The following is a 25200-nucleotide window of genomic DNA, read 5'->3' as shown; positions in this document are numbered from 1 at the left end:
ATTTTAAATAACTCTAAAGTCGCCTTTATATGAGGTAATAAGTTATTAAGGGGTATTTTCTTATATATGCTGTGTAATTTTTACGTCCTGTATCCTTCGCCTGGTTTTTCGTTTTTGCAACCGACGCCCGGGCTCGACACCCACTCCAGGTCCTCCGGACAGGCACTTCCGGTGAGCCTCCTGGGGTGTCTGGGTTTCAGTAAGGCGGCGGCGGCGGCGGCGGCTTCTATAAAGAAGAGTTTTCTGAGTCCTCTGGTTCTAACGTTTTTCTGAGAAAAGCGGCGTCTACGAAGGGTTTACATCATGGTAAGCGAGGCTGGGTAGGTGTCAGGGAGCTGTACTGAGGACAGGGCTCAAATCAGGGCCCAGCAGAGATGGACAGAACGATGGCGGAGATGCCGAGTCACCCGGGCCTGAGGCCGGCGGGTCTGCCAGTCCCGGACACTTCTGGAACGAGCTGGACCCTTAACTACGAGTGCCCCTGTTCATCTGCGCTTGCCTGGGGCATGATTTGCGTTCCCTCTCAGACTTGAGGTCCTTGAAGGTAGAAAGTTAAATTCTATCGTTGTGTCCACTCGTGGGGTCTCGCAAATGCTCGTCGTGCAACAGGTTTCCATTAACTCCGAGTTAATTGGGAATGTTATTGGGGTGGAGGCAGAAGCGGGCGCTCCCCACGGAGAATCTCTAGGGAGCATCCCCCTAGACGGGAACCTACAGCTTTTTGCCCTTGGAGGGTGAGCTCTAAGCCTGTGCTTCACGCCCTCGTATATACACAGTCGTGTTGTGTTCGGTGATAATAACGAACGATAGTAGGAAATGTTTTTTGGGCTCTTTTTCTGTTACACGGTTTTTCTTTAATGTCCTTATTCTTTCATCACATTTTATCCCTTTTATTGTATACAATCCCCCCTGGAGGCAAAAATGGTATCATTTTAACCCGGTGAAAACTGAAGTTTTACAGAGATGGTTTACTCAAGGTCACGTAAGTGAGGAGTGGAGATTTGAAACCAAGTCCATCTGGCTGAAAAACTGGCTCATAACCTTTGTATATAGATAGCGTTGCCTAGCAGTTGCTTATTTTCTTAAAAGCAAGGAATGGTTATTAGATTTTCTCCCAAATGTTTTACTGTGAAATTATATTTTTGTTTTCAAGTTCCTCCATGTAACAGACATTGAATACCTGATATGTGCCAAGCAATGTGCTGTGCATCAGAATTATATTATAAAGGAAAGTAAACTTTGGAGTCAGAAGCAGCAGGAGGAGCAGAAAGTCAGCTTTGTGGGGGAATAAATTGGAGGCAGGTTATTAAAGTCAGGTATCATTTGCATGGTTTCCCCTTTTAGGTTGCAAAGGGAAGAAATGATTTAGATGTGGTAGCCAAAGTGAGAGATGATTTAAGGAGCTCCTCACTCCTCTGGCTCTAATCAGATTTTTTCCATTATAACTTTTAATTTTGTCTGTTTATTTTTTGAGTCAGGGTCTTGCTAAGTTGCCTAGGCTGGACTGGAACTTGTGATCTTCTTGCCTCAGGCTCCAAGTAGCTCTGATTACTGGAGTGTACCACTGTACCCTACCCCAAACAATTTTTACCCTGTGAAAGTGAAACTCTCCAGTTAAATGATAATGCTTCATTTTCCTCTCCTTACAGTCCCTGGCAATCACAATTCCATTTTTTGTCTTTGACTTTGATTGTTGTAGGTACCTCATGTAAGTGGAATCATTTGGTGTAAGTTCTTTTATGATTTATTTTACTTGAGGACATAATGCCCTCAAGGTTCATCTGTGTTGTAGCATGTGCCAGTTTTTTTTTTTTTTTTTTTAAGGCTGAATAACATTCATTATATGTGTATACCACATTTTGTTTATTTATCTGTTAGTTGGCATCTAGGTTGCTTCCACCTTTTGGCTAAGATCTCACTTTGATTTCTTTTTTTTTAAATATTTATTTTTTTAGTTTTAGGTGGACACAATATCTTTATTTTATTTTTATGTGGTGTTGAGGATCGAACCTAGCACCCTGTGCTTGCCAGGCGAGCATGCACCCGCTTGAGCCACACGCCCAGCCCCATCACTTTGATTTCTTTTGGATATCTGCCCTATTAGGAGATTTTACACTCCTCCTCCTCCTCCTCCTCCTCCTCCTCCTCCACCACCACCACCACCACATTTTTAGTTGTAGATGAACCTAGTAACTTTTTTTGTTTATTTATTTTTTTATGTGGTGGTGAGGATTAAACCCAGTGCCTCATACATGCAAGGCAAGTGCTCTACCACTGAGCCACAATCCCAGCCCTACATTCTCTTCTTAAACATCATAATAATTGCAATACTTTGAGAAGATCCCAAATTGATGTTGCTAAACTTTGTCTTTGGATCTTACTTTCTGTTGTCACCATGTCTTCATTTTGCTTGTTGATGAGGGGCCGGGGGGGGGGGGGTGGTGGTGGGGGGGGGCAGGTGCACAGCCCCACTGCACACCCAGAGGGACCACCGGCCTCCACCCCCGGGGGTGGCCTGCTTGTTGATATAAGAAAGCACAATGGTATAGCACTACAATGTGTACCTACTCTGCTAATGAGAGCACACTGGAGGGGTACTTATCCCTTGACTGGCAGAGGAAAGGAGGCTTCCTGGAGAAAGGAATGGATGGTAATTGGAAGCCAGGGGAAGGAGTACAAATAACTTGAACCTGACCTTCTTGCTGCCTGGATGCCTTCCCTGTTTCCTGCCTTGTTCCTTCTCATGGCATGTTGGACTCTCTGAAGGGAGGTCTTTCCTGACTACCTGTTTAAAACCCCATGCCTAGGAGTTCTTTGTCCCCTTATCCTTCTTTTTGTATTCAAGCTATCTGACACATATGTTTTCTTTTGCATGTCTCTTTTGTCTTTAGCATCAGGTCCACCAAGGCAGATCTGTTTTGTAGGTTACCATCACTATAGTGGTATTTCCGTAATGCCTAAATCAGAACCAGACACACATTACTTAGTAAGAGATGTTTTTCAATTAATAAATTACTTTTAAATTAATAATAATAGAGAAAAAGTTCTAGGTGGAAGAAATTGCCAGGAAGGAACATGATAGGTTAAGAGACTGGGTCTGTCAGTAACAAGTGTCTGTGAGATGTACAGGAGGTTCAGCCTTGATTCTACTGATAGTCAGGGGGCTGGGGGAGCATCTCTGAAAAATGTTACGGACATTCTTGGGATGGCCTGTTTCATATTTTAGTAAGATTACACTACCCAAAAATGGTGAAAGCTAGATCTGAGAGTGAGACTGGGTGAAGCAGAAAGAATTTGTTCATTTTGCTGCTCAGGAAATCAGAATATTCTGGGTAATCAAGTAAGAACACAAGAACACATTGTGTTCTTCATTTCCTCAGCCATGTTTATTAGTGTTAAACACCACAATGTGCTGGGCACAGTAGAGCAGGCCTGTAATCCCAACAACAGATGAGGCTGAAATAGGAAGACCACAAGTTCAAGGCCAGCCTGAGCAATTTAGTGAGACCCTGTCTCAAAATAGATTTTAAAAAGAAATAAAATGGTGGTTGATGCTAGAGCACTTGCCTACCATTAGCAAGACCTTGGGTTCAATCCTCAGTACACACACAGACATATACATATATACAAAAGATGATTTTTGTTGTAACATTCCTTTAAGCTGGAGCGAGTGTGTGTGCCTGTAGTTGCCGCTACTCAGAATACCGAGGCAAAGGATTTTTTAAGCCCAGGAGTTTGAGACCAGCCTGAGCAACACAGTGAGACCTCTGTCCCAGGAAAGAAAAGAACCTTTTGTTCTAATGTCTCTGTTCTAATACCAACATCTCTCTCTCTCTTTTAGTTCTCTTTCAACATGTTCGACCACCCGATTCCCCGGGTCTTCCAGAACCGCTTCTCCACACAGTACCGCTGCTTCTCCGTGTCCATGCTAGCCGGGCCTAATGACAGGTCAGATGTGGAGAAAGGAGGGAAGAGTATGTGCTTGTTTTTATTTTGAATAGTAACCTTTCTTGCCCTATGTCTGCGAAGCTTATAGCCTTCCCCAACCCTTAACTTTGCATGTGGGCACCAGAATCTAAAGTTAAAGTGTGGCTTGTCTCAGATTTGCTAAGTGGGTGTGGGTGATAGGAGTAGGGTGCTAATTATGATTAGATTAATGTCCAGGAGCCTTTTATTCCTCCCAAGTAAAATTACATTAAGATTTTTTTGAAAGATCATTGTGAAATTTTAGCTACCTTAAAATACTGTTTAAAACTTATAAAAAATATAATAAGAATCGCATCTTGCCTTTTGTCTATTCTTTTTATTTTTATTTTCTCAATGTTTTTAAATATTTTTTCCACAGTAATTATGCCACCCTCAGCCCTCGATCAACTCAGTAAGTATTTTCTAAGTTACTCAAAAACTTAAGTAATATAAATACGAATGACAGAAATCAGTCTAGGCTCTTTAGTGCATCCAAATGCTGATGACCATTACAACATCTAGTTAGGAATCATTACTGGGGAGCATATACTGATCTGGGGAAACCAGGGCCACAAGTGTTTGGGACAAAGTTATGTGTGGTGGCGGCGGCAACTATGCAGTGAATACTCAGCTTCTCCACGGCCCTGGGAACTTTAGGTCCTTCCTCTGTGAAGGGGGTTCTCTTCCCTGATCCTACCCACCCTCTATCAACTTGTCTCAGGACTCTGTCAGGATTAAATAAAGGATGAAGGACTGGGGTATGGCTTGGTGTTAAAGCACTTAGTAGCATGCTCAGAGACCTGAGCTTGATCTTCAACGCTGTAATAAATGAGTAAATAAAGGAAGGGTAAAGTGCTTTGTACAGTGCCAAGGTAGCTCATGCCATTGATTGTACTCAGTTGTTTTTCTTTTAAAAGAAGAAATCTTTGCTTCTCAAGAGGGTAGTGCATAGCTTCTCAAGCCAGAAGAAATCTTTGTTTCTCAAGAGAGTAGTGCATGTTTCTCATCTCAGTGTGTCATTGCATTATGAGCATGTCAGAGATCGAGCTATTTATTATCTTCTGCTCTTTGCTTGTCTTCTGCTTCTTAGTAGAAGTGTGGATAAGATTCATAAGTTGTGAGAATGGCCATACTCTTCCTTTTCCCCCCAACCTTTTATCTCAAGAGAACAGCCCAGATACCACAGCCCCAGATGCAGAATATCCTGATCATGGAGAGCCCTGATCACAGACACGGTTGAATTTCAAGACTTGGTGTTTTCACTTTGAATTTCTCCTGTGGGAGTCAGGAGACTGGAGGCTAGTCATAGGAACTCAGTGGTAGATTGCAGAGAAAGGTACTGGGTCCGCTCAATCTTTACACCTTGCCCAGCCTGACATTGTGACTTGGCTTCTCTGGCCCTTGGTGTCCTTTTCCTTAACCAGGGACATCTACAGCACTTGTACATTGGAGGTGTTGTGCTTTATGTATGCCCAACCCAGTCCTTTTCATCCCAGCCCCTAGGGTTAGTGACCCTTGAGCCAACTCTAGTTATAGCTATACACTGTGGAGGCCCGTGTCCATGCAGCAGGTAGATAGAGCCAGTGTGTTCACAGTTACAGTACTGTTTGCACACTTGTCATTACAGAGAGGGAATAAGCCCCCAGAGAGGCCTTGGTTTCCAGACAAGCTGACCCAGAATCCAGATACCTGGTGTGACCCTTAGCACAGGTGTCCAGAAGAATTAGGGACTGGGTCAGTGGATCAAATCAGTGTTGTTTTGACCTCCTAAGTGATGGAAGAAACCCTTTTGTGCCTGAGTAAGATTGTTCAGGGAGGAGTCCTGATTTACAAAATACAAGATCACTACTCTGGAAGAGGTGAGGGTTTGTAAAGAGTTGGGAACATCAGGGTACTTCTCTAAATCATAGATTGTAGTTTGGTCATCAGTGAGTGGACTGCAGAACATTGGGATCTCTTCCAGCTATAGCAGTCTCAGATCCTTGGCTGGAGCCTGATCCAGGTCATCCCAGACCAACTATAGGCCAGCTTCTAACAGCTGTGAGGTGCCCTGAGGATGGAAGGCCTGGTGTTTGGGCCCTTGGACCTTGTGCTGCCAACATCAGTTACTCATGTGATAGTGGGGCCACCCATTCCCACTGTACCTCCATAGTGAGGTGTTTCTTTCTGAGCTTCTCTGGAACTTCCTGCCCAAGCTCTTCAATTTGTTTTAATTGGAGTTTTAGAGAGAGACCAGAAGGAATCTGCTTTACCTCCTGATGTTAAATGGACTGCTATTGATATGTTTGCCTAGTCTGACAAGCTGAAGTCTGCCTCAGTGGTTGAGCCCCAGATTTAAGCAAGTAGACTGCGTTTGGATCCCAGCATTGCCACTCTTGAACTATGTAATTGGGGGCATGTTACTTTACTTATGTGCCTTGGTTTCCCCAGTAACAAAAAGGGGATAATGATAGTACCTTCCTGGAAATTCTGGGAAGATTGAACAAGATCCTGGGACAAAGCAAACATCACCAGTACATTCTGAGATCCCTTCTCCCAGGGCCCTGGTTTCCTAGGTTTTCCTTCCTCACCTGGCCAGCCCCACCTTTCTCTGCCCTTTTTACTTCCTGAGTCAGCATGTGAGCGGTATATTTATTATTATTATTATTTTTTGGTGTAGATGGACACAACAAAATGCATTTTTTTATTTTTATGTTGTGCTGAGGATTGAACCCGGGTCCTGCCCGTGCTAGGCGAGTGCTCTACCACTGAGCCACAATCCCAGCCCTGTGTGCAGTATTATTTGCCAGCTCTTGCCCTCCATGCAACTCTTACCTCATGGATCACTGGAATGAGTAGATGTAGTATATTGTGATTTGGCTGAGCCCATTGGTCCCAGACACAAAGTTCTGCCATGTGGTGTCTCATACCAGTTTCCCTTTCTGTTCCTGATTACTCCTATATTTGTCCTGGCTCAACTTGCCTAATTGACAGTTTGTCTCTGAACTACTTGGTTTCTTCACCTCCATATGTTTGTTTGAGCTACTTCTTCTCTTTGGATTCTATCCCTGACTTGCCTGCCCTGTGGCTGGTCTGTCCCCCTGACCCTGTCCCTTCCCTCCCTTCTCTTCCCATAGCACCTGAAGCCTCAGGTTATGCATGTTTGTGTTCTTTCTTACCTTTCTAACTAGTAACCTTTGAAGGTGGGGCTTTTTCTCTGACACATGGTTGATACATTATTGACAAACACTTTTTAAAATGGTGATTTCAGAATATCACAGGTCTGTGCTGATGCTGCATGACTAAGTCACCAGACATTTCTGAGCTCCTCTTCTGGGCCATGCACTGTATATGTCCTTGCCTCACTCAGTAGGAGGTTTCTTGGGTTGAGGGTGTTGAAATTTGGGGAAGAAAGCTACCGTAGGTAGCAGAGAGGCTCCTTCCAAGGGGAGACTGTTGGGTGAGCAGGGTATTTTTGCCTTCAAAGAAGCCATTCCTTGAGTTATCTATCTCATCCATGCTTGTTAATATCTTTCTTCTTAGGCCGACTTAATATTACCTATCCCATGCTGTTCAAACTGACCAATAAGAATTCGGATCGCATGACACACTGCGGAGTGCTGGAATTCGTGGCTGATGAGGGTATCTGCTATCTCCCACACTGGGTGAGTGAGGCCATCAAGCTCTCTGGAGAGTGTGCCCCTTGGCCTGTCACATGTGGTGTTCTCATAGGCAGAATCACCCCCTAGTATGTGTGTGCACACTTGAGAATCTTGCGCCCCTCAACAGAGTGGCCCAGCAAGAGGAGTGGATCCAAAACAATTCCCTATGCCATTCCATAAAACACTGTGCTTAGCTGTGGACCCATGTTACTTGACTTGTGGTCACATGACTTGAAGGACTTCATTGCAGACTTAGGTGCAAACATCTCGGTACATAAGAGCCTCTAGAACTTGCCCAGGGGCTGGACACTTTAGAGAAGCGAGCAAAACTGCACTAGTGTTTTAGGGAGGAGCCTGATATTGCATGCATTCCACACCGGTGGCCTCAGGAACCACATGGTTCCCTTTTCCCCCTCCATTTCTCTCCAACCTACTCCTACCCTCTCCCTAGTTCTGACATGCTTGCTTTAGGAAGCCCATGGAAGGAAGCATGTTTCCTTCCTTTTGTGCTTTAATTTTGCCAGGTGCACTTAGAGTGTCCAGGATGAGCAGTGAGAGGGGCTGCAAACACACAAAAGTACTTCAACTGCCATATCTTGAGACCCCATTGCTAAGAAAGCAATGTTCTCAGGCATAGCCTACCTCCTGCTGGTTCCCTTCGTGGTGATTGCCACACTTTGAAAGGCATGGTCCTCCTTCTCCTCCCTCATCCTCCCCCTTCCTCCCCTCCTCCTTCTCTTTCTTCTCCCCTCCCTCCCATCCTCCCTCCCTTCCTCCTCCTCACCCCCCCGCCCCCCCCCGCCTTTTCTCTTTCTGAGATTGAATATAAGTTCCAAAGGTCCCTTCTCATTTGCAGGAGACAACCTTGCCCATGCCACTATGAGCATGGTTGTCCTTTAGTCGGGTCCCAGGACCCTTCATAAGTGGCAGACCTGACGAGCTTCTCCCCAATATGAGCCCTGCACTTGCACCTGTTGCCTGACTTTTCTTATGCTATCTCCTTCCAGACTAACTGGGCCTCTGATCTGACACTTGCCTCTACTTTGCCATCCTGAGAATTTGCCACTCAGTATCTTGTCCTTGTGTATTGTCTGCAGGTGCATGAAGCCATGTCCTACTCATCTAGTACTATGTCTGGTCATTGAAGTTGCTCTGAGTTGTTGAAATATTTGATAGCAACTATTTCTTCAGTCCTTTCTGTTCCTGCAGAGACTCCTCTGTGGATTATCTGTAAAGGTGAAAGAAGAAGTGGTGACACTGGGATTATACTGTATCTCAGAGGTTCTTTTCCAATCCACAGACTTGGAGTTTGAGTGGCTACTTGACTCTTTGACAACTTTGGATTAGGAAACTAATTGAACCTTTTTCTTGAGGAATCTCTTGACCTCTGAGAAGCCTTATTCTCTTATTTTCTTTTTTCTAACCTGGCCTTTCAGATCCTAACATGAGGAAGTTGCCTTATGCCTCCCAACTGCTGCTTAAGGCAACACAGGCTGTGGGAGCAAGTGCTTTTCCTGCACTGATTGGTCAACTCCATCCCTCCCAGAGCTCCAGAGCTACTTCTGGGAGCCAGGCTAAAATAAATGCTGGCCTGTGTTCTAGCAGCTGGGACCGCAACTGCTGACTTATACCTTTATTCCTTCCTGGGGCCGCTTGCAAGCACTAAGATATGCACCAGACCAGATGCCTTTTGTACTGTGCGTGCATCACCACAGAACTTGCCTTGGGGCTGGATACCGCCAAACTGGTGGACTAGGTATAGAGCAAGATTTCAGCTCCCCCTCCCCTCCCTCATTGCCCTCAGCTTATTTCTCACCGCAAGCCCTGATCTAACCCTCACTTCTGTCTCTCTGTCTCAAGCCTTCTGTGGCTGTGTCCTGCCTCTTGACTGAGGAATCTCCTCCTACTCCCACTATAGTACAGGCTTCCTCCAGCCTGTGATCACAACCTTGCCCTTTGTACTTCAGGGCCTCATACCACTAATGTCCTCTTCCTCCTCACTGACGGATCACTCAGAAAAGTCTGCCCAAGGGCCTGGGGTTTGACCTACAGCAGGCTGACTCAGCCTTGGAACATTTCCACTCTCCAAAGTCACAATACCCTCAGTTCAAAGCCAGCTTGCCTTGCCATCCTACTGTAGCTCCCTGTGTCATTAGAAGGAATGACAACCCCTCCATTGCTGTCATTTCCAGCTTGATAAGTGCCTTTCAGCTCAAGTGTGTTGAGGCCTCCATAGGCTTGTCTTAGGACCCACTCACTCTTGAACTTTGCTCATGGCTGGGCCCCTGCCTTCCTTAAGGTATAGCTGCTGCCCCAGTTATGCCCAATTCTCCAGATAAGCTCCCTTTCTCTTAACTGCACCATAACTCCCTGTCCCCCATTTCTTGGGCTGTTTGGGTCACTTCCTAACTGCTGCTTTTGATGAAGTATTCGCAGAAGAACATGATGTCCAGTGTGGGGTGGGACTGGAGAGTGGGGTGTGGATAGAGAAAATGAGCTAAGCCATATTTTGCTTACTATTGAACTGTCAGGGCAGGCTGTGCAAAAATTGGTTTTGTGATTCTCTCTATCCATGTATTTATCTGACATTCTTTTCAAGAAGGTTTAAAATAAGACAAGCAAAAGCCTATTCTGGGACATGCGGAGTTCTATTTTCCTGGCCTAGTCTTCTTTCCTCTGACCTAAGTCTCAGGCACACTGTAGTGGCTTTCCTCACTAATATGCTGTATTCTCATAGGCTTTGTTGATGTTTCCATCTTCCACCTCAGCCATCATCTGCTTTACTGAGTTTTTAATAAAAGAATTACAAGAATGTGGGGGGTGGCTCTCAGTTTTTTATAACCCTCTCTATAGCAGATATCTCTGGAGTCTTGTCACTACTACATGGCCTTAGCCATTTCAAGCCATTCCATAGTAGCTCAGCTTCATCTTCTGCTATTATTATCCTACCTTAAGTATATCCCTGTTTACCCAGATCCTTATAACCTGTTGGTGGGACAGTTTAGGAACCAGGAACTGAGCATTCCAGGAATTCCAGAAGGCCTGTAGCTGGAGGCTGATCGAGGTGCCCCAGCAGAGATATAGCATGCTATTAGCTGCAGCAGCCTTAGCCCCCATTTCTTGGCCTTCTTCTTTCCACATGGTTCCCTCACTTGATTTTTCATTTTTTCTGATGTTGTATCCCAATTAAATTACCTGTTCTCAAGTCTTTTGTCTCAGGCTCCTCTTTTGAGGCCCCAAGTAAGACTTTGGCTCATCCGTTGTACAACTTGATGATAACTCTGATGCTGCTTCATTTCCAGGAGTTTCATGCAGCATTCTTCCTTTTAGATGATGCAGAATTTGCTGTTGGAAGAAGGGGGCTTGGTGCAGGTGGAAAGTGTCAACCTTCAAGTGGCTACATACTCCAAATTCCAGCCTCAGAGCCCAGACTTCCTGGATATCACCAACCCCAAAGCAGTGTATCCTTTTGAAATAAGAAGGGTTCCTCTAAATGGAAGATTGGTATTCAGGAGCCACTAATAACAGGTGCTTTGCTACTTTCAGAACCACATGTTTGTGGTTGAAGTTATGATTTAAGAATAATAGCATTCAGAACTAGGGATGTAGCTCAGTGGTACAGTGCTTGCCTGGTATGCACGACGCTTTGGGTTTGATTGTCAGTACCACAAACAAAAACCAAAAAAAGCCAGCACATTGACCTGACTCCTCGTCCTGAGTGCACTAAATGTTCTGTATGCCTCCTTTGATCATTTTCCAGACACTCGTAGAAGCCAAAGTGGAACTCCTCTTTCAGTTGGACTTTGCCCCCTGGCACAAAGTCTAGTCTTTTGTACATAGGTGCAATATGTACAGTGGAAGGTAGGGATGACTCACCTGCCTTCACCCTCCAGCCTCTGATAACCCAGCTCAACAAAGAACTGGCTAGTCAGTTCCATAGTGTTCCCAGGCTTAGGACTCTGTCATTCCATCATAGGTAATGTTGACTGTCTACAGCAGAAAGCAGATGTTTAGGTTCTAGTGATTTATTTCTTTTCTTTTTTTTCTTTTTTTGCAGTACTGGGGAAGGAAGTGACCATTGTGGGTAAGAGGTATACTGTCTGTGGACTGTGATCAAGATCTCTTACTTGGGCTAGGGATGTAGCTCAATGGTAGAACAGTTGCCAAGCATTCACAAGGCCCTGATCAATCCTCAGTACCACAAAACAACAACAACAAAACTATAGCTTGATGGCTCCCATTAGCTTGTTAAAATCGTAATACTAAAGAGTGTCTATTTAACTTTTTCCTTTTTTTGTGATGCCAAAGATTGAACCTAGGTCCTCATTGCATGCTAAGAAAATCTTTACCACTGAGCAACATCCCCAGCCCTATTTATTTTTTAAAATGCATGCTTTTAAAAAAAATTTAAGAGCTGGGCATGGTGGTACACATCTGTTATCTCAGCTACTTCAAAGGACTGAGGACATAGGTATGTGGTGGAGCACCTCTGGGTTTAATCCCTAGTACTATTTACCAAAGGGGGGGAAAAAAAGTGAACAACATGGAAAGGTAAAATATAAAAAAATTTTTAAAAGGTGCCTTCCTCCCCATCTGGTCACTCTCTAGGCCCACTTTCAGAAGCAAGCTGCATATGAGCCATATTAAGTCCTTTGCTGATCATGTTCCAACACAGTGCCCTCATTGAGCCCCCTACTGATTGGGTCCTGGAGGAGGGGTGTGTTGGAGATCTTCCTATGGGAAGATCATACATTATTCCTCAGAACTCTGACCTAGATGTGTTGGGCTGTTAGTGACCAAGAAGGGGTCCTGAATCTGTGGTCATAGCTCCTTTTGATCTTTGTGTTTTTATGCATATTGCAATGCAAACTTATTGTGGGATTGTTTTCAGAGGCTGTTTCTATTGGCCTGGATAACTTGTTAGTGTAGAGAGTAATACTTGTGTTAGCTGAAAGTCAATTGGGTGTTCCCCTGGTTTGACTGACAGGATAAAGGTAGTCAGCATATAACATGGAAGGTGGGGAGCTTGTGCTTTGGCATGTGCCAGGTCGTGCAGAAGTAATGCAGGGAGCCAGCCATCCCTATCCTCCAAAACCAAGAAATCTGTTCTAGTGTAGTTCAGGCCCAGCGCCTCCAACCATTGTGGTCAAAGTCAAAGCATGCCCTTGCAGCGTCACTGGGAGTAATAATTTGTTTTGCAGTACTGGAGATTCAATTCAGGGCATTCTACCACTAAGATATGCTCCAGCCCCTTTTATTTATTTACTTTTTGAGACAGGGTCTTGCTAAGTTGCTGAGGTTGACCTGAAACTTATAATTCTCCTGCCTCAACCTCCCAAGTTGCTGAGATTACAAGCATGTACCACCACACCTAGACTATTATTATTACTTTTTTTTTTTTTTTTTTTTGAGACAGGACCTCACTCAATTGCCTAGGCTGTCCTTGAACTTGTGATCCTTTTTGTCTCAGCTTCCATGCCTGGTTAAGCTGTGTTTTGAAGTTTCTCTTGTTGTTTTTTATTTTTGTGGTGCTAAGGATTGAACCCAGGGACTCATGCATGCTAGATTAGCATCCTCCTGAGGTATATCCCAGCTCAAAGCTGTGTGATTTTACTTCTAGCATGCTACACTACATGTACCTAATGGTAACTTCTCATAGACACTTAATTTAGACTAAAGGTATACATTTTGCCATGTTGCCTTGACAGTGTGTCTGCAGGTTAGAAAATGCATTGAGAAACTTTGCCTGTCTGACCACTGGGGATGTGATTGCCATCAATTACAATGAGAAGGTAGGTGAGCTTTGTTTAACATAGATTGGACCTAAAAAGAACCACTTACATTGTCTATTCTGGTGTTTGGGGCTTCTTTTTAAGTGAGATATTCCTGGATCTTAGTACCTCATTACTGCGTGCTATTTGCTTTTTAAAATTCTATAGCCATAATTCACAAATCCTATTTAAGGATTGATTACACTTGTAGGTAAATAAGCTTAATATTGCTATTCTTAATCATATCTCTGTGGACCACGTTGGTGAGGCTGTCAATTCTCCCTCTATTAAAAAGGTCTTTATTATATCTGTAACCTAAGCCTTTAAGGCTTTTATATAGCTATAGGGATCTAGAAACAGAAAAGCTGGATCCTTGTCTTTGTGATTTCTTCCCTTGGAAGCAGACAAGCCCTGGAGGAGCTGGCCCTGCAGTGGGTTGAATGTTGTTAGGTACCTTGGGCACCTGACTCTTGCTGGGGACAGTGTCTCTTGGAGTCACTTCCTCTTCTCATGGGAGCCCACAGTTTTATTTTTTTTAACTCCAGTTTTCCATTAGCAGCTCCTCTGGGTTTAGCCCCTCCTGATATAGGTTCATATGTTCAAATGTTCATATGTATCAATCTGTGCTTCTTGAGTGTCTGATCCTAGATAATTTAGCTACAAAGTGAAATGACATGTGAGTTCTCTCAGTTCAGGGGGCCATCTGCTTTCCATATCCATGGAAACACATTTGCAGGAGGATATAATAACTGGAACTCCTGCCAGTAGGCTGTTCTGTCATAGGCGTGGCATACAGTAGTGTTGATGCCTCTTGTCCACTGTGACAGTTGACAGTTGACCACCATGGGATTTCTGCCAGGGCTGACTGCTGCTGTCCAGGAATGACCCCAACCTGGTTTAGCCTACTTCCTCTGTGACGAATGCTCAGCTCCTTTACAACATTGTCTGGTCCCTTTGGACTAGGATCCCCACAGCCATGTCACAGGAGCCTTATGGGTTAGCCTGTTCCTCCTTCGCAGTATTTAGAGGCAACTACTTGGTGTCAATGTAAAGATCTAGCTTCTTATCTGAAAGTTTCCCTATATTTGAGGGATCTTATACTAATAACCTTTACTTTCCTGTTTTGTGGGTTTCAAATTATATGTTTCTATTTTTTCTTTTTGTATAAACTAAGAAATATTCTTGTCTTTAGCTTCATGGAGAATATTTTAAGTATTGTCTATCTTAATTAAATATTTTAAGCTTTTTGATTAATTGTAGGTAGCTTTCGTGATATTGTTCTTAATACTCAAGTAATAATGCTAACTTTTTTTTGTAAGTACGTTGAATAACAGGTACCTAATTATTTATTTTTATGTGGTGCTGAGGCTCAAACCCAGCGCCTCTCACGTGCTAGGCGAGTGCTCTACCACTGAGCCACAACCCCAGCCCCATTAATGCTGACTCTTAAATTGATGATAGCTGGGTGTGGTGGCGCACATTTGTAATCCCATCAGCTCCGGAGACTTAGGAGGATCACAAGTTCAAAGCCAGCCTAAGCAAAAAAGTGAGGTGCAGAGAAACTCAGTGAGACCCTGTCTCTAAATAAAATACAAAATAGGGTCGGGGATGTGGCTCAGTGGTCAAGTGCCCCTGAGTTCAATCCCTGGTACCCCTCCATCAAAACGTATATATATTAAACTGATGATAAAAGATGCTGCTGCTGATTTTACACAGTAAGTTGAGGGTATTATAACAAGATATACATTGAAGCACAGGTTTAAATACATACTTGAAAAATAATTTCTTCCCTTTCTGTATTTTTTTGTTGTTGTTATTTTGCATTGCTGGGGATTTGAACACAGGTCCTTGTACGTGTTAGGCAAATGCTGTACCACTGAGCTATGCCTCTAACCTGTTTTTTACATGTGAGCAAATGTAATTCATCTAAGTGATCTATTGATAGGCATTTTGGGTACACACTATTAGTAGTATTGGAATGAGCTTTCTTAGAATTTTCTTCTTAGGTACTTAGCCTAATTATTTACTTGGAATAAATTCTTATAAGTGAACTTTCTGGGTCAAAGGTCATGGTGGCACACACCTGTAATCCCAGCAACTCAGGAGGCTGAGGCAGGAGAATCAGAACTTCAAAGCCAGCCTCAGTATTTGAGCAAGCAACTTAGCAAGATCCTGTCTCAAAATTTAAAAAATAATAAGTAAATGGAAATGGCTCGTGTTGTAGCTCAATGATAAAGTGATCCTGAGTTTAATCCCCAGTACTCCCTAAAGAAATGAAGAGGGGAAAAATACAGGACTGTGTTTTGCAATATGATGCATAACTATCTAATTGGAACCACATATGGTGAACAAACATCTCTTGAGCAGTTGACATAAAGGCAGCCCACCCCTCAACTGAAGGAGGAGGTGCAGCTGTGTGATGATGTCATGGGAATGATGGTCCTGTCCACAGGAGTCTGGTAGCCACAGAACAGGGACATTGCCAACCCCCAGTGCTGCCTCACAACTGTCCCAACTGATTTTTGTATTTTTTCCACAGATCTATGAACTACGGGTGATGGAGACAAAACCTGACAAAGCTGTGTCCATCATTGAGTGTGACATGAATGTAAGTGACTTTTTGTGGTTTCAGTGAGCTCAGATCAGAGCTTCTGGGGGATATCACTCAATCCCTGGGATTGTTTGGGTAAAGAGGAGGAAGATGCTATCAGAACATCACGAGGTGACCATTCACCTAGTGATCCATCCCAGGAAGTAGGGGTGGCAGAGTTTGCTTATGGTGCTGAGGTGGCTGAATTTATGGTCAGCTCAGATCTGCCAAGGAATAAATATTCTTAAGAGCCAAGGAAATTTTCTCAGATTCCTGAATAGGAATAAACCATTGATGTACATAACATCCTCATTGCTGAGCCCCTCCTGCCGAAAAAAGCGATGGAGGATAGACAGACCCTCTTGATGATGAAATCATAAGGAACTAATTACACAAAACACATACACACAAATACATGTAGAATCAGAAAGCTCTGTATAAGAGCAGTATGTTTTCTAACATTGACATCCTGGTAGTCATGCAATGCTGTAATTTGTGATGTGTCCTAATTGAGACAACTAAGCATAATGTATAGGCATATCTTTCAGTATAATTTTTTAGAACCATGTGTGAATCTGTAGTTGTCTTAGTTAAAATAGACAAGGAAACTGAGTATGACCTTGTCTCAACATTTTACCTTTCATTTTGACAATACAGGTGGACTTTGATGCTCCCTTAGGCTACAAGGAACCTGAAAGACAAGTCCAGCATGAGGAGTCAACAGTAAGTGATTTCTCCAGAGTCCCTTCCCAAATTCTCATGCACTTGATCTTTTTAGTACTAGTGCTTCTTTATGTGTGACCTCTGTTGGGGCTGGCATTGTCATATCCCCTGCTTCTCTTCCCTCTTCCTTGGGGGACAGTGTGTCCAAGCTGATGCAGGGTAGGAGCAGCATTAGTAACTGGAGGCTCAGGGTAAAGCTGGATGTTCATGCTTAGAAATTTACCTCCTATTTTCTGTCTCCCCATCAGGAAGGCGAAGCCGACCACAGTGGCTATGCAGGAGAGTTGGGCTTCCGTGTGAGTACCAGGCCACATGTTTTACTCTTTGTGCTTCCTTGAATCAGAACATTCACTGCAAGCTGTTCTCTGTGATGGTCTGTGGACATTAGCAGGGGTTGTGTTCTGGGTACCTACATACACAAGTCAGACACTTGCTCAGTTCCTAAATCTTGTTGCATATCTACTTTCTCCTAGAATCTTACCGACCCTGTAAGAAACCCAACTTTATTTTTTTTCCCCATTAAAGAAAATTACCCTACCAAAAAATTAAATTAATACAATGGACATATCCTTCCTTTAGGTTCAACAGTATTTATTACTTTTTCTCTATTGCTAAAAGTATGTCCTGTTTTTTGTTTTTTTTTGCCTACACCATTTGAAAGTAAGCTGGAGATATGACCCTTAGCATGGCCTCTGGCCAGGCTCACTGAGAAATAGGTGGAGGTGGCTCATGTGCAAGCACTGGGATACCAAAAAACAATGGAGGAGACATGATTGGGCATTCAGGAAGCTAAATCTGGGAGGCTGTCACAACAGAGGCCTTAGCCCACCCACAGGGGCTTGAACTAGCCAAGCCTTTCAACCACTGGCTGCTGGATGCTCTAGGGTCAGGCAGCTCTTTTGGATCTCAGTAGTACCTTGAAAGGCTGGGTGGAGAGATCTCCACTGCCAATAATCCATCAACTGGGGAACAAGGACTTTAGTTCTAATGGGTCTGGGCATCACCCTCAGGCACATGTGCGCTCACCCTTGAAGTTCAGCATGCACTTCTGCTTGCTTGTCTAGGCCTTTTCTGGCTCTGGGAATAGACTAGATGGAAAGAAGAAAGGGGTAGAGCCCAGTCCCTCCCCAATCAAGCCTGGAGACATTAAAAGGTAAGTCTGTTGTAACTGCCCCTGCTTTATGTTTTGGCATTGTCCAAGGAGGGGCTGTGTCATGTGACCATGATATTAATGGGTTCAGATACCCTCACAATAGACTCTCCTCTGGCAGCTGTCATGGTGGGGATAGGGATGAGATGTGTCAGCTGTCTACTGTGTGTAAATAGGAGAATGCAAGTGACACCTTCTTTAACCCATTCTCTTAAAGAGTAAGATGAGAGAGTATAGCCCTTGTTGGGGGCTCTGTGTGGCTTGAAATGACTCTTCAGCACAGGCCAAACCCCTGCCCCATACCCAGTATTTATGCTAAACCAGGAAACCATTTGTCTTCTGGATCCCTGCTAGAAGAATGCTGGGGATTACTCAAGGGCTGACCAGAGGCCTAGGTAGTATATAGCAATATATCTCCAGAAGAGTAATGGGGGATACTTGTTTTGTTGTTGTTGTTGTTGTTGTTGTATTGGGGTGGAGGTCTTTTTTTTGCTTGCCCTCCTCTTGATGTTAAAAGTGAATTTTAGTCCTTTCCTCTTGGAATGAACATTTCTATTTTTGTTTCTTCTTCACAGAGGAATTCCCAATTATGAATTTAAACTTGGTAAAATAACTTTCATCAGAAATTCACGTCCATTGGTTAAAAAGGTTGAAGAGGTGAGTTTATTTTATTGGTAATGAGAAGTATTTTTTTACTAGTGATGACTGGGATTCGTAATGATTCTGAATTGGGCGTTTCTGTTTTGTGTTCCCCATTCCTGGGGTCATTATTTTCTTAATGGCCTAATTCTGTGGAGTATAGGCTGAGGCCTGGCAGTCCAGGGGTCAGGAGCTGAGGCCTGGCAGTCCAGGGGACAGGAGCTGAGGCCTGGCAGTCCAGGGGACAGGAGCTGACTCAAGGTTCTGCCACTGAAGAATAGTGTACCCTAAATGGGCCTTATATTCTGCTTGCTTCTCATATAGAGACCTGGTGCTTCCAGTCTCTTAACATCTTCTAGCTGAGTGGGATGGTTGTAAGATAAGGGAAGGAAAGAACTGAGCATCCTGCAGACATGAACACTTCAAGACTGTATGGCCAGGCCTCACAGGCACTTTGCACCAAACATCACTCAATGTATTGCAGTAAGAGGGCAGGCATTCAAGTTCCTAAGTTCAGGCCATCATAGTACTCTCGTCACCTAGCAACGGTAACCAGCATGATATAGGTGCCAACTACTAATGTTGAGTGCTTTATGTGTAACAACTCTTAAATCCCTGGAATAGCCCCAGGAGATGGCTGCTGTGATTATCTGCATTTGTACAGATGTATATGTGAAAACCCAGAGGTGAGGGCTCTCTGAGCCTGCAGTCATAACTCCTGTCCACTTTATAACTCACTTTTGTGCCACTACATGCTGAAAGTTACCTCTACTGAGACATGACAGCAGGCCTCCCTTGGCCTGGTATGCGTCTGTTATAGGAAATGAGGTCTGACAGGGGGGAAGAGGGGGAGTTGGCTAAGGTGAGGGTCTGCCTTGTGGGAATTTACTTCAGGGTACTAGGTGTTGGCTCATAAAATCCAGCATACCCTGTCAGAGACTGCCCTCAGCACTCAGTAGTTGTGGCTGGATGCAGTGACCTGAGGTGATGAGAGTTTCTAGAATATCCACATTTTAGACCCTGTTTTCTTGGTTCCTTTTCTCAAAGGAGCAGACCTTGGGGATCCAGGAGTAAGGGAGAGGGCAGATGTGCTGTGATCTCTTTTCAAGATGGTCTGCCAGTCACTGGAACTAGTCATCAGCCATTTCCTGACTGCAGGGCCCTTGTTGGCCCCTCCTGACCCCTAAACTGTAGCATTTGGGTTGGTTGGGAGCAGACACCATAGTGTTGTCTCTACACCCCCATCCCACGTGCAGGTGCTCCTGGCTATAATGTTTCCACATTGGCACAGTGTTAGGGAATCTTCCAGGTTCAGACCAAGTATACATGGTTTCCTAGTCAGACCTCATAAGACCTGAGGCCTCAGTGTGGGGTGTCCTCTTGGTATGGCTCATGGCTCATCATCACTTATAGATTCACAAAAGGGAGAGTGAGGCTGGCAGGCTTAATTTATTTATCCATAATTTTTTAAGAAGTGTATGATGAAAGATGGGATTGAGCTGATTCTGTGGCATTTGCCTATAATCCTACTGGCTCAGGAGGCTAAAGCCATGAGGATCAAGGGCTGGGGATTGTAACTCAGTGGTAAAGTGTTTCTGAATTCCATCCCCAGTATGGGGAAGAAGAGGAAACCAAAAAAGATAGACTTAAAGACATATACTTAGTTCTACTCCATCCTGAAGCCCAATAGAGTTGTGGTTACAGGCAATGAGACAGTAAAGATTGGAAGAGGAGGCAACTCCAGCAAGATTTTGGAATCCTCAGAGTAGAAGGACAAGACGATGGAAAGCTGCATCCTAAGTTGAGTGTGAGGAAAGCCAAGAGGCAGTTTGGTATAGACTGTGGAGCTCTCAAAAGGCACTGCTGGAAATGAGGGGTTAAAGATAGAATACAAAACATTAAGAACTGTAGCAGTCTCCCTCCCTGTACTCCCGGAAGAAGGTATCAAAAGGTCTCTGGACTAGGGCAGTCAGCCATAGTGGATAGCAAGACCAAATGAAGAGTGAGAAGGAGAGACAGTTTGTACCCTGAATGTTAATGCCCTTTATGTTCTTCCACTACTTGGTCCCCAGTATACTGGCAGACAGTCTTACTCATTATAGTTGGAGGTTGGAGCTTTTTCCGCATAGACTGATGAGCCCAAGAAAAAAGACCTAAAGATAATGACAAACAGTAGTGTTTCCCCAAGGAATGTCTGTCCTACCCAGCTTATCCCAGACTGAAAACCACAGTCAGAAAGCTTTCAGTTCCGGGATGGGAGCATGGCTCTGTGATAGAATGCTTGCCTAGCATTTATGAGGTCCTGGGTTCAGTATCTAGCACTACAAAAAAGAAAAAGTTTCTAGTTCTACCACACAAGTATTAAGAATTGTGAAAAGAAGCTGGGTGCAATGCCATATACACTTGTAATCCTAAGACTGAGATGGGAGAATCACTTAAGCCCAGGAGTTCAAGATCAGCCTAGATAACATAGTGAGACCCTATTTCAAAGTCAGAAAGAGGGGGCTGGGATTGTGGCTCGGCGGTAGAGCGCTTGCCTAGCACAGGGGGGACCCAGGTTCGATCCTCACCTCCACATAAAATAAAGGCATTGTGTTGTGTCCATCTACACCTAAAAAATAAATTTATTTAAAAAAAAAAAAAAAAAAGAAAGAGGGGTAAAGAAAGAATGGAAAGAGTTGAATTGTGGAAAAAAAAAAAAAAAAGACCAGAAAAACCAAAGGAGCAAAAACTATCAGGGAAATAATATCTCCAAATGAAGGACCCAACAATGAATGAAGATAGCTCCACATTGAAGATATTCTAGGGATCACATTGAAGATCTTCTAGAGAGAAGATAGGTGCCATTGGGAAACAAGGACATCATCTTGTTAGGACACATGTAGGAAGCTACAAGACAGTGCAACAGTATCTTTAAAATTCTGAGGGGAAATAATTTTCAACCTAAAAATCTGTACTTATATGGGCTGAATTTTGTCCCCCTCAAATTTCTCTCTGGAAGCCCTAGAATGTGGTTGTATTTGGAGATAGGGCATTTTAAGAGGCAGACTAACACAATTATCAATGAAACATGAGAGTAGAAAAAATTTATTTCTGGACACATAGGATCTCAAAAAAAAAAAAAAAGCCTGCTTATACACCCTTTTTCAGAAAGCTATTGAAGAATGTACCTCACTAAAATGAAGGAATGAGATAAAAAAAAATAAGAAAGCTAGATTCTCCTGGAACTATGGAGTCCCCATCATCATGGATAGCACCTGGACAATAGCCAGTCCAGGAAGGGCAGGCTAAAGGCCCAAGAGACATACCTTCCTCAAGTAGAAGAAATCAGTGCATACCTGCTATGATCCAATGGGTGGAAGAGAAAAACCAGATAGTTATTCATACCCAGACAGATAAAAGGCTATTCAGGAAAGGAAGACTATATGGCTCAGCTGTGACTCACCTTCATAAGACTGTCATCACAAATATTGAATTGCCCCACCAAGGTACAATATTTTGTAGTAATTTGGGGGTACTAGGTATGAGGTTATGTGTTAGAAATACTCTTCTTCCATAGAGGAAAGTCAGGGGACAATATCTCAGACTAACTAGGAATAAAAGCACTTGGAAAAATACAAATTTGAGGCCAAACTGGGCAACTTATGGAGACACTTTTTATTTATTTTTCTTGGTGCTGGAAATTGAACACAGGGCCTTGTGCATGTGAGGCAAGCACTTTACCAGCTGAGCTAGATCCCTAGCCCTGGGAGACATTTTTAAAAGGGGTGGGGATGATGCTCAGGGGTAAAAAATTTGCCTGGTATGCATGAAACTCTGGGTTTCATCCCTTATACCATAAAGAAGAAAGTATATGAACCCTTATATCCATGAATTTTGGGAAAAGTCAGGTGTTTGGAATATGAAGTTGCTTAACACTGTAATTTATAATACTACAATCTTGGAAATAACAGAAATATCCACTGGAAGAAGACTGGCCCTCCTTGATGGAGTTCTCTGTAGCATTTGGAATGTGCTAGATAAGAAACTCATCAGCTTGAAACTTCAGAATTAGAAAAGTTTATATATACAGAAAAATGACAGGAAATGTTCTTTTTAGGTGATGAAGTTATGAGTGATTATTCCATAAAAAGATATCCAAATGGTCTCTAATGTATTATAGTTCTACTTAGGATTTTTCAACTTTACAAAGATGTGAAAGCAATGCATGGAATTTTGAATTTTGATCTTTTGCTGGGCTAGTGATAAGCAGTATGATCCTCTCTGATGCTAGACAATAGGTCTGAGTCACAACTCCCTGTCAGCAAAATGATTATGAGGGGAAACAACCAGTATTCCACAGTGTGATGTGTTACTAAGTTAGAATATTTGGTTGGTTAGGTGTTTTTTTGTTTGTTTGTTTTTGTTTTGTAGTACTGGGGATTGAATTCAGAGGCCACATCACCATCCCTTTTTATTTTTTGAGACAGGATCTCACTAAGTTGCTGAGGCTGGACTCAAACTTGGAACCCTGCCTCAGCTTCCTGAGTCTCTGAGATTATAGGCATGTGCCACTGTGCTCAGTTGGTTAGGTGTATTAAATATATTTTTTAACTTAATATGATATTTTTCAACTTATAGATGAGGAACTTTTGTATATTCAACCTGAAAACCTTTTGTAAATTCAACTTACAGTTGTGATTCTGTGGTTTTGTATTTATATTTTAGAGTTTTCTGGTTACAAATAATGTGGAAGAAAAATGGTACTGATGTGTATACAGAATAAGGCATTCATTGTAAACCTCCAGGAAGTTTCTGAAAACAGTCTTATCTTCACATCTAGGATGAAGCTGGAGGCAGATTTGTTGCTTTCTCTGGAGAAGGACAGTCCTTGCGTAAAAAGGGAAGAAAACCATAAGTTGGGACTGTTGACTGGAAAATAAAAGAATCAATTGCAACATATTGGCTTTTAGTTACTGGCTCTGACAAGGATGAGACTATCATCAGAGAATGCTGTTACTTAAGGTTTGTTTAGCATTACCTAAGAATTATCAAGTTTGACTTGGATGTGGAGCAGTAGGACTTTGTGATTGTGTACTTGATATTGGGAAAGAGTAAGAGCTGTCTCTGAGGTTCCATAGTCAGCCACCTCCTCACTACTTCATGCTTGCAGCTCAAGGGCTCTCCCACTCTGCCTCAGCACAACAGAGTTTCCTCATTTCTTACAAAACCAGTGGAGGAATTGAATTGCTGTAACTTAAGGTGTTCTTTCTCTTCATTTTTACTTTTCCCAGGTCTGTTGCATAGGCATTGTATCTGGCTTAGAAAAACATGGTTTAAATAGATATGTGCTCTGTAAATAGTGGCTCTCCCACTCCTATGGTTGGAATTTAAGTATTTGAGAAAGGGTGTTTTTATTTTTGTTTTACATATTGAGTTTTTTCCTATGAAGGAAACCTATACGATGATTTCATGTGGAAATAACTGGTTCCTTAGTTGACCTATTCTATAATAAAACAACTCCATGATGAAACCAAATATGACTGTTAGAATAAATAAATGCTGAAGATATGTTCCTCTTTGTCCTCCTTCCCTACCCTTACAGTTTGCAATTTTAATTTATTAAATTATCCAAGGTTCTAATGGCCAGTCTTTTTGTTTGTTTAGTTTTGTTTGTGCTAGAATTGAACCCAGGGTTTCAGGAATACTAAGCACGTATTTTACCACTGAGCTGCACCCTCCAATGCCCCATTTTTTATATGTTTTAATTTGGTCTCAAATTGTCATTTTCTATAATGTGAGATCTTTTGACCTGCTAATCCAATTATTTTAAATTTAGTTCTTGAGAATAATTCTAAATTGAGAATTTTCAAATAAAAATAGGCAATGATTGAAATGTGGATTGCCTCTAAATGTTTGATTAAGTACTAACACGGATTGGTGGTCGGGCCACTAACCAGTAAAGTGCTCCTTTGGGCTGCCTTCTGGAGGAAGTATGGACAAACAAGGCTTCCTGACAACTGGAGTAGAGCTGATCAGGCCCATGTAAGATCCCCCATATGCCAGAATTTACCCTTTTATAGATAAAATGATCACACTCTGGACAGGGTTTCTCTTCAACACTCAGGAGAGGATGCCCTTTCCAAGGTAGGCAACACCAGAGTCCATGTACCCAGAGCATGAATGAGTACCATATTCTGGGCTTGATCCTGTAGCACAAACCATCATCACTGGCAATAGATGGTGACCTACCAGATCCTCCACTTAGGTGGTCTCAGTTTCACATCAGAGGTAAAATCTCTCCTTAGCAAGTAGGCAGCCTCCATATGCAGGATCTTGATAGCTAACAAATTGTCATTTTGTGCATAATGAATATCAATGTAAGTCCTGGCCCTAGGTTTTTATATTCCTTAAGCAATACTTGGCTTTATGCAGTTAAACTCCTACTTCTTTACTGGAGACACACTTCCCTGCCTGCACCAAAGGCCTTCTGGTAGCTGTTTGAGCATTTCTGTTTGTTTGTTTAAAGTGATTCTAGGGACTGAACCTTGGGCCTTCAGCATGCTAGGCAAGTGCTCTCCCACCAGCTACATCCCCAGGCCAATTAACTTATGTCACCTGGAGCACTGGGCCTGGTGCTTACTGCTACCGTATGGCCTACAGCTCTTCACAGGCAGTGTCTTCTCCTAACTTGGAGCCAGCCATCTCAACAAGACCCCTGGGAAAACTGTAGCTTTCTCA

At 43.1% G+C, this 25200-nt stretch overlaps 1 protein-coding gene across 2 annotated transcripts; it reads left to right on the top strand.

Annotated features, from left to right (window-relative positions):
• Nucleotides 1–159: 159 nt before the first annotated feature.
• Nucleotides 160–23421, top strand: Ufd1 (ubiquitin recognition factor in ER associated degradation 1). Of its 2 annotated transcripts, XM_026401753.2 has the most exons (12): nt 160–306; nt 3842–3974; nt 4346–4378; nt 7489–7610; nt 10938–11068; nt 13327–13399; nt 15918–15986; nt 16626–16691; nt 16940–16987; nt 17756–17844; nt 18417–18498; nt 23303–23421. In XM_026401753.2, exons 1-12 carry the CDS (start codon nt 304–306, stop codon nt 23375–23377), a joined length of 924 nt encoding a protein of 307 aa, XP_026257538.1. In that variant the 5' UTR covers nt 160–303; the 3' UTR covers nt 23378–23421. The 2 variants fall into 2 exon arrangements, with proteins under 2 accessions (XP_026257538.1, XP_026257539.1); XM_026401754.2 differs by lacking the exon at nt 160–306 and having other exon boundaries at nt 3876–3948.
• The last annotated feature ends 1779 nt before the right edge of the window (nt 23422–25200 follow it).

The sequence above is a fragment of the Urocitellus parryii genome, chromosome 3 (assembly GCF_045843805.1).
Source record: "Urocitellus parryii isolate mUroPar1 chromosome 3, mUroPar1.hap1, whole genome shotgun sequence".
Lineage (NCBI taxonomy): Eukaryota > Metazoa > Chordata > Mammalia > Rodentia > Sciuridae > Urocitellus > Urocitellus parryii.
This window is presented reverse-complemented; position numbering and strand designations above follow the sequence as displayed.

Excerpts from the sequence above, each read along its gene's own strand:
- Ufd1 (XM_026401753.2), top strand. Across the intron at positions 15,987-16,625 it reads TCATTGAGTGTGACATGAAT|GTGGACTTTGATGCTCCCTT; the intron begins GTAAGTGACTTT and ends TTGACAATACAG. Across the intron at positions 16,988-17,755 it reads CAGGAGAGTTGGGCTTCCGT|GCCTTTTCTGGCTCTGGGAA; the intron begins GTGAGTACCAGG and ends TTGCTTGTCTAG.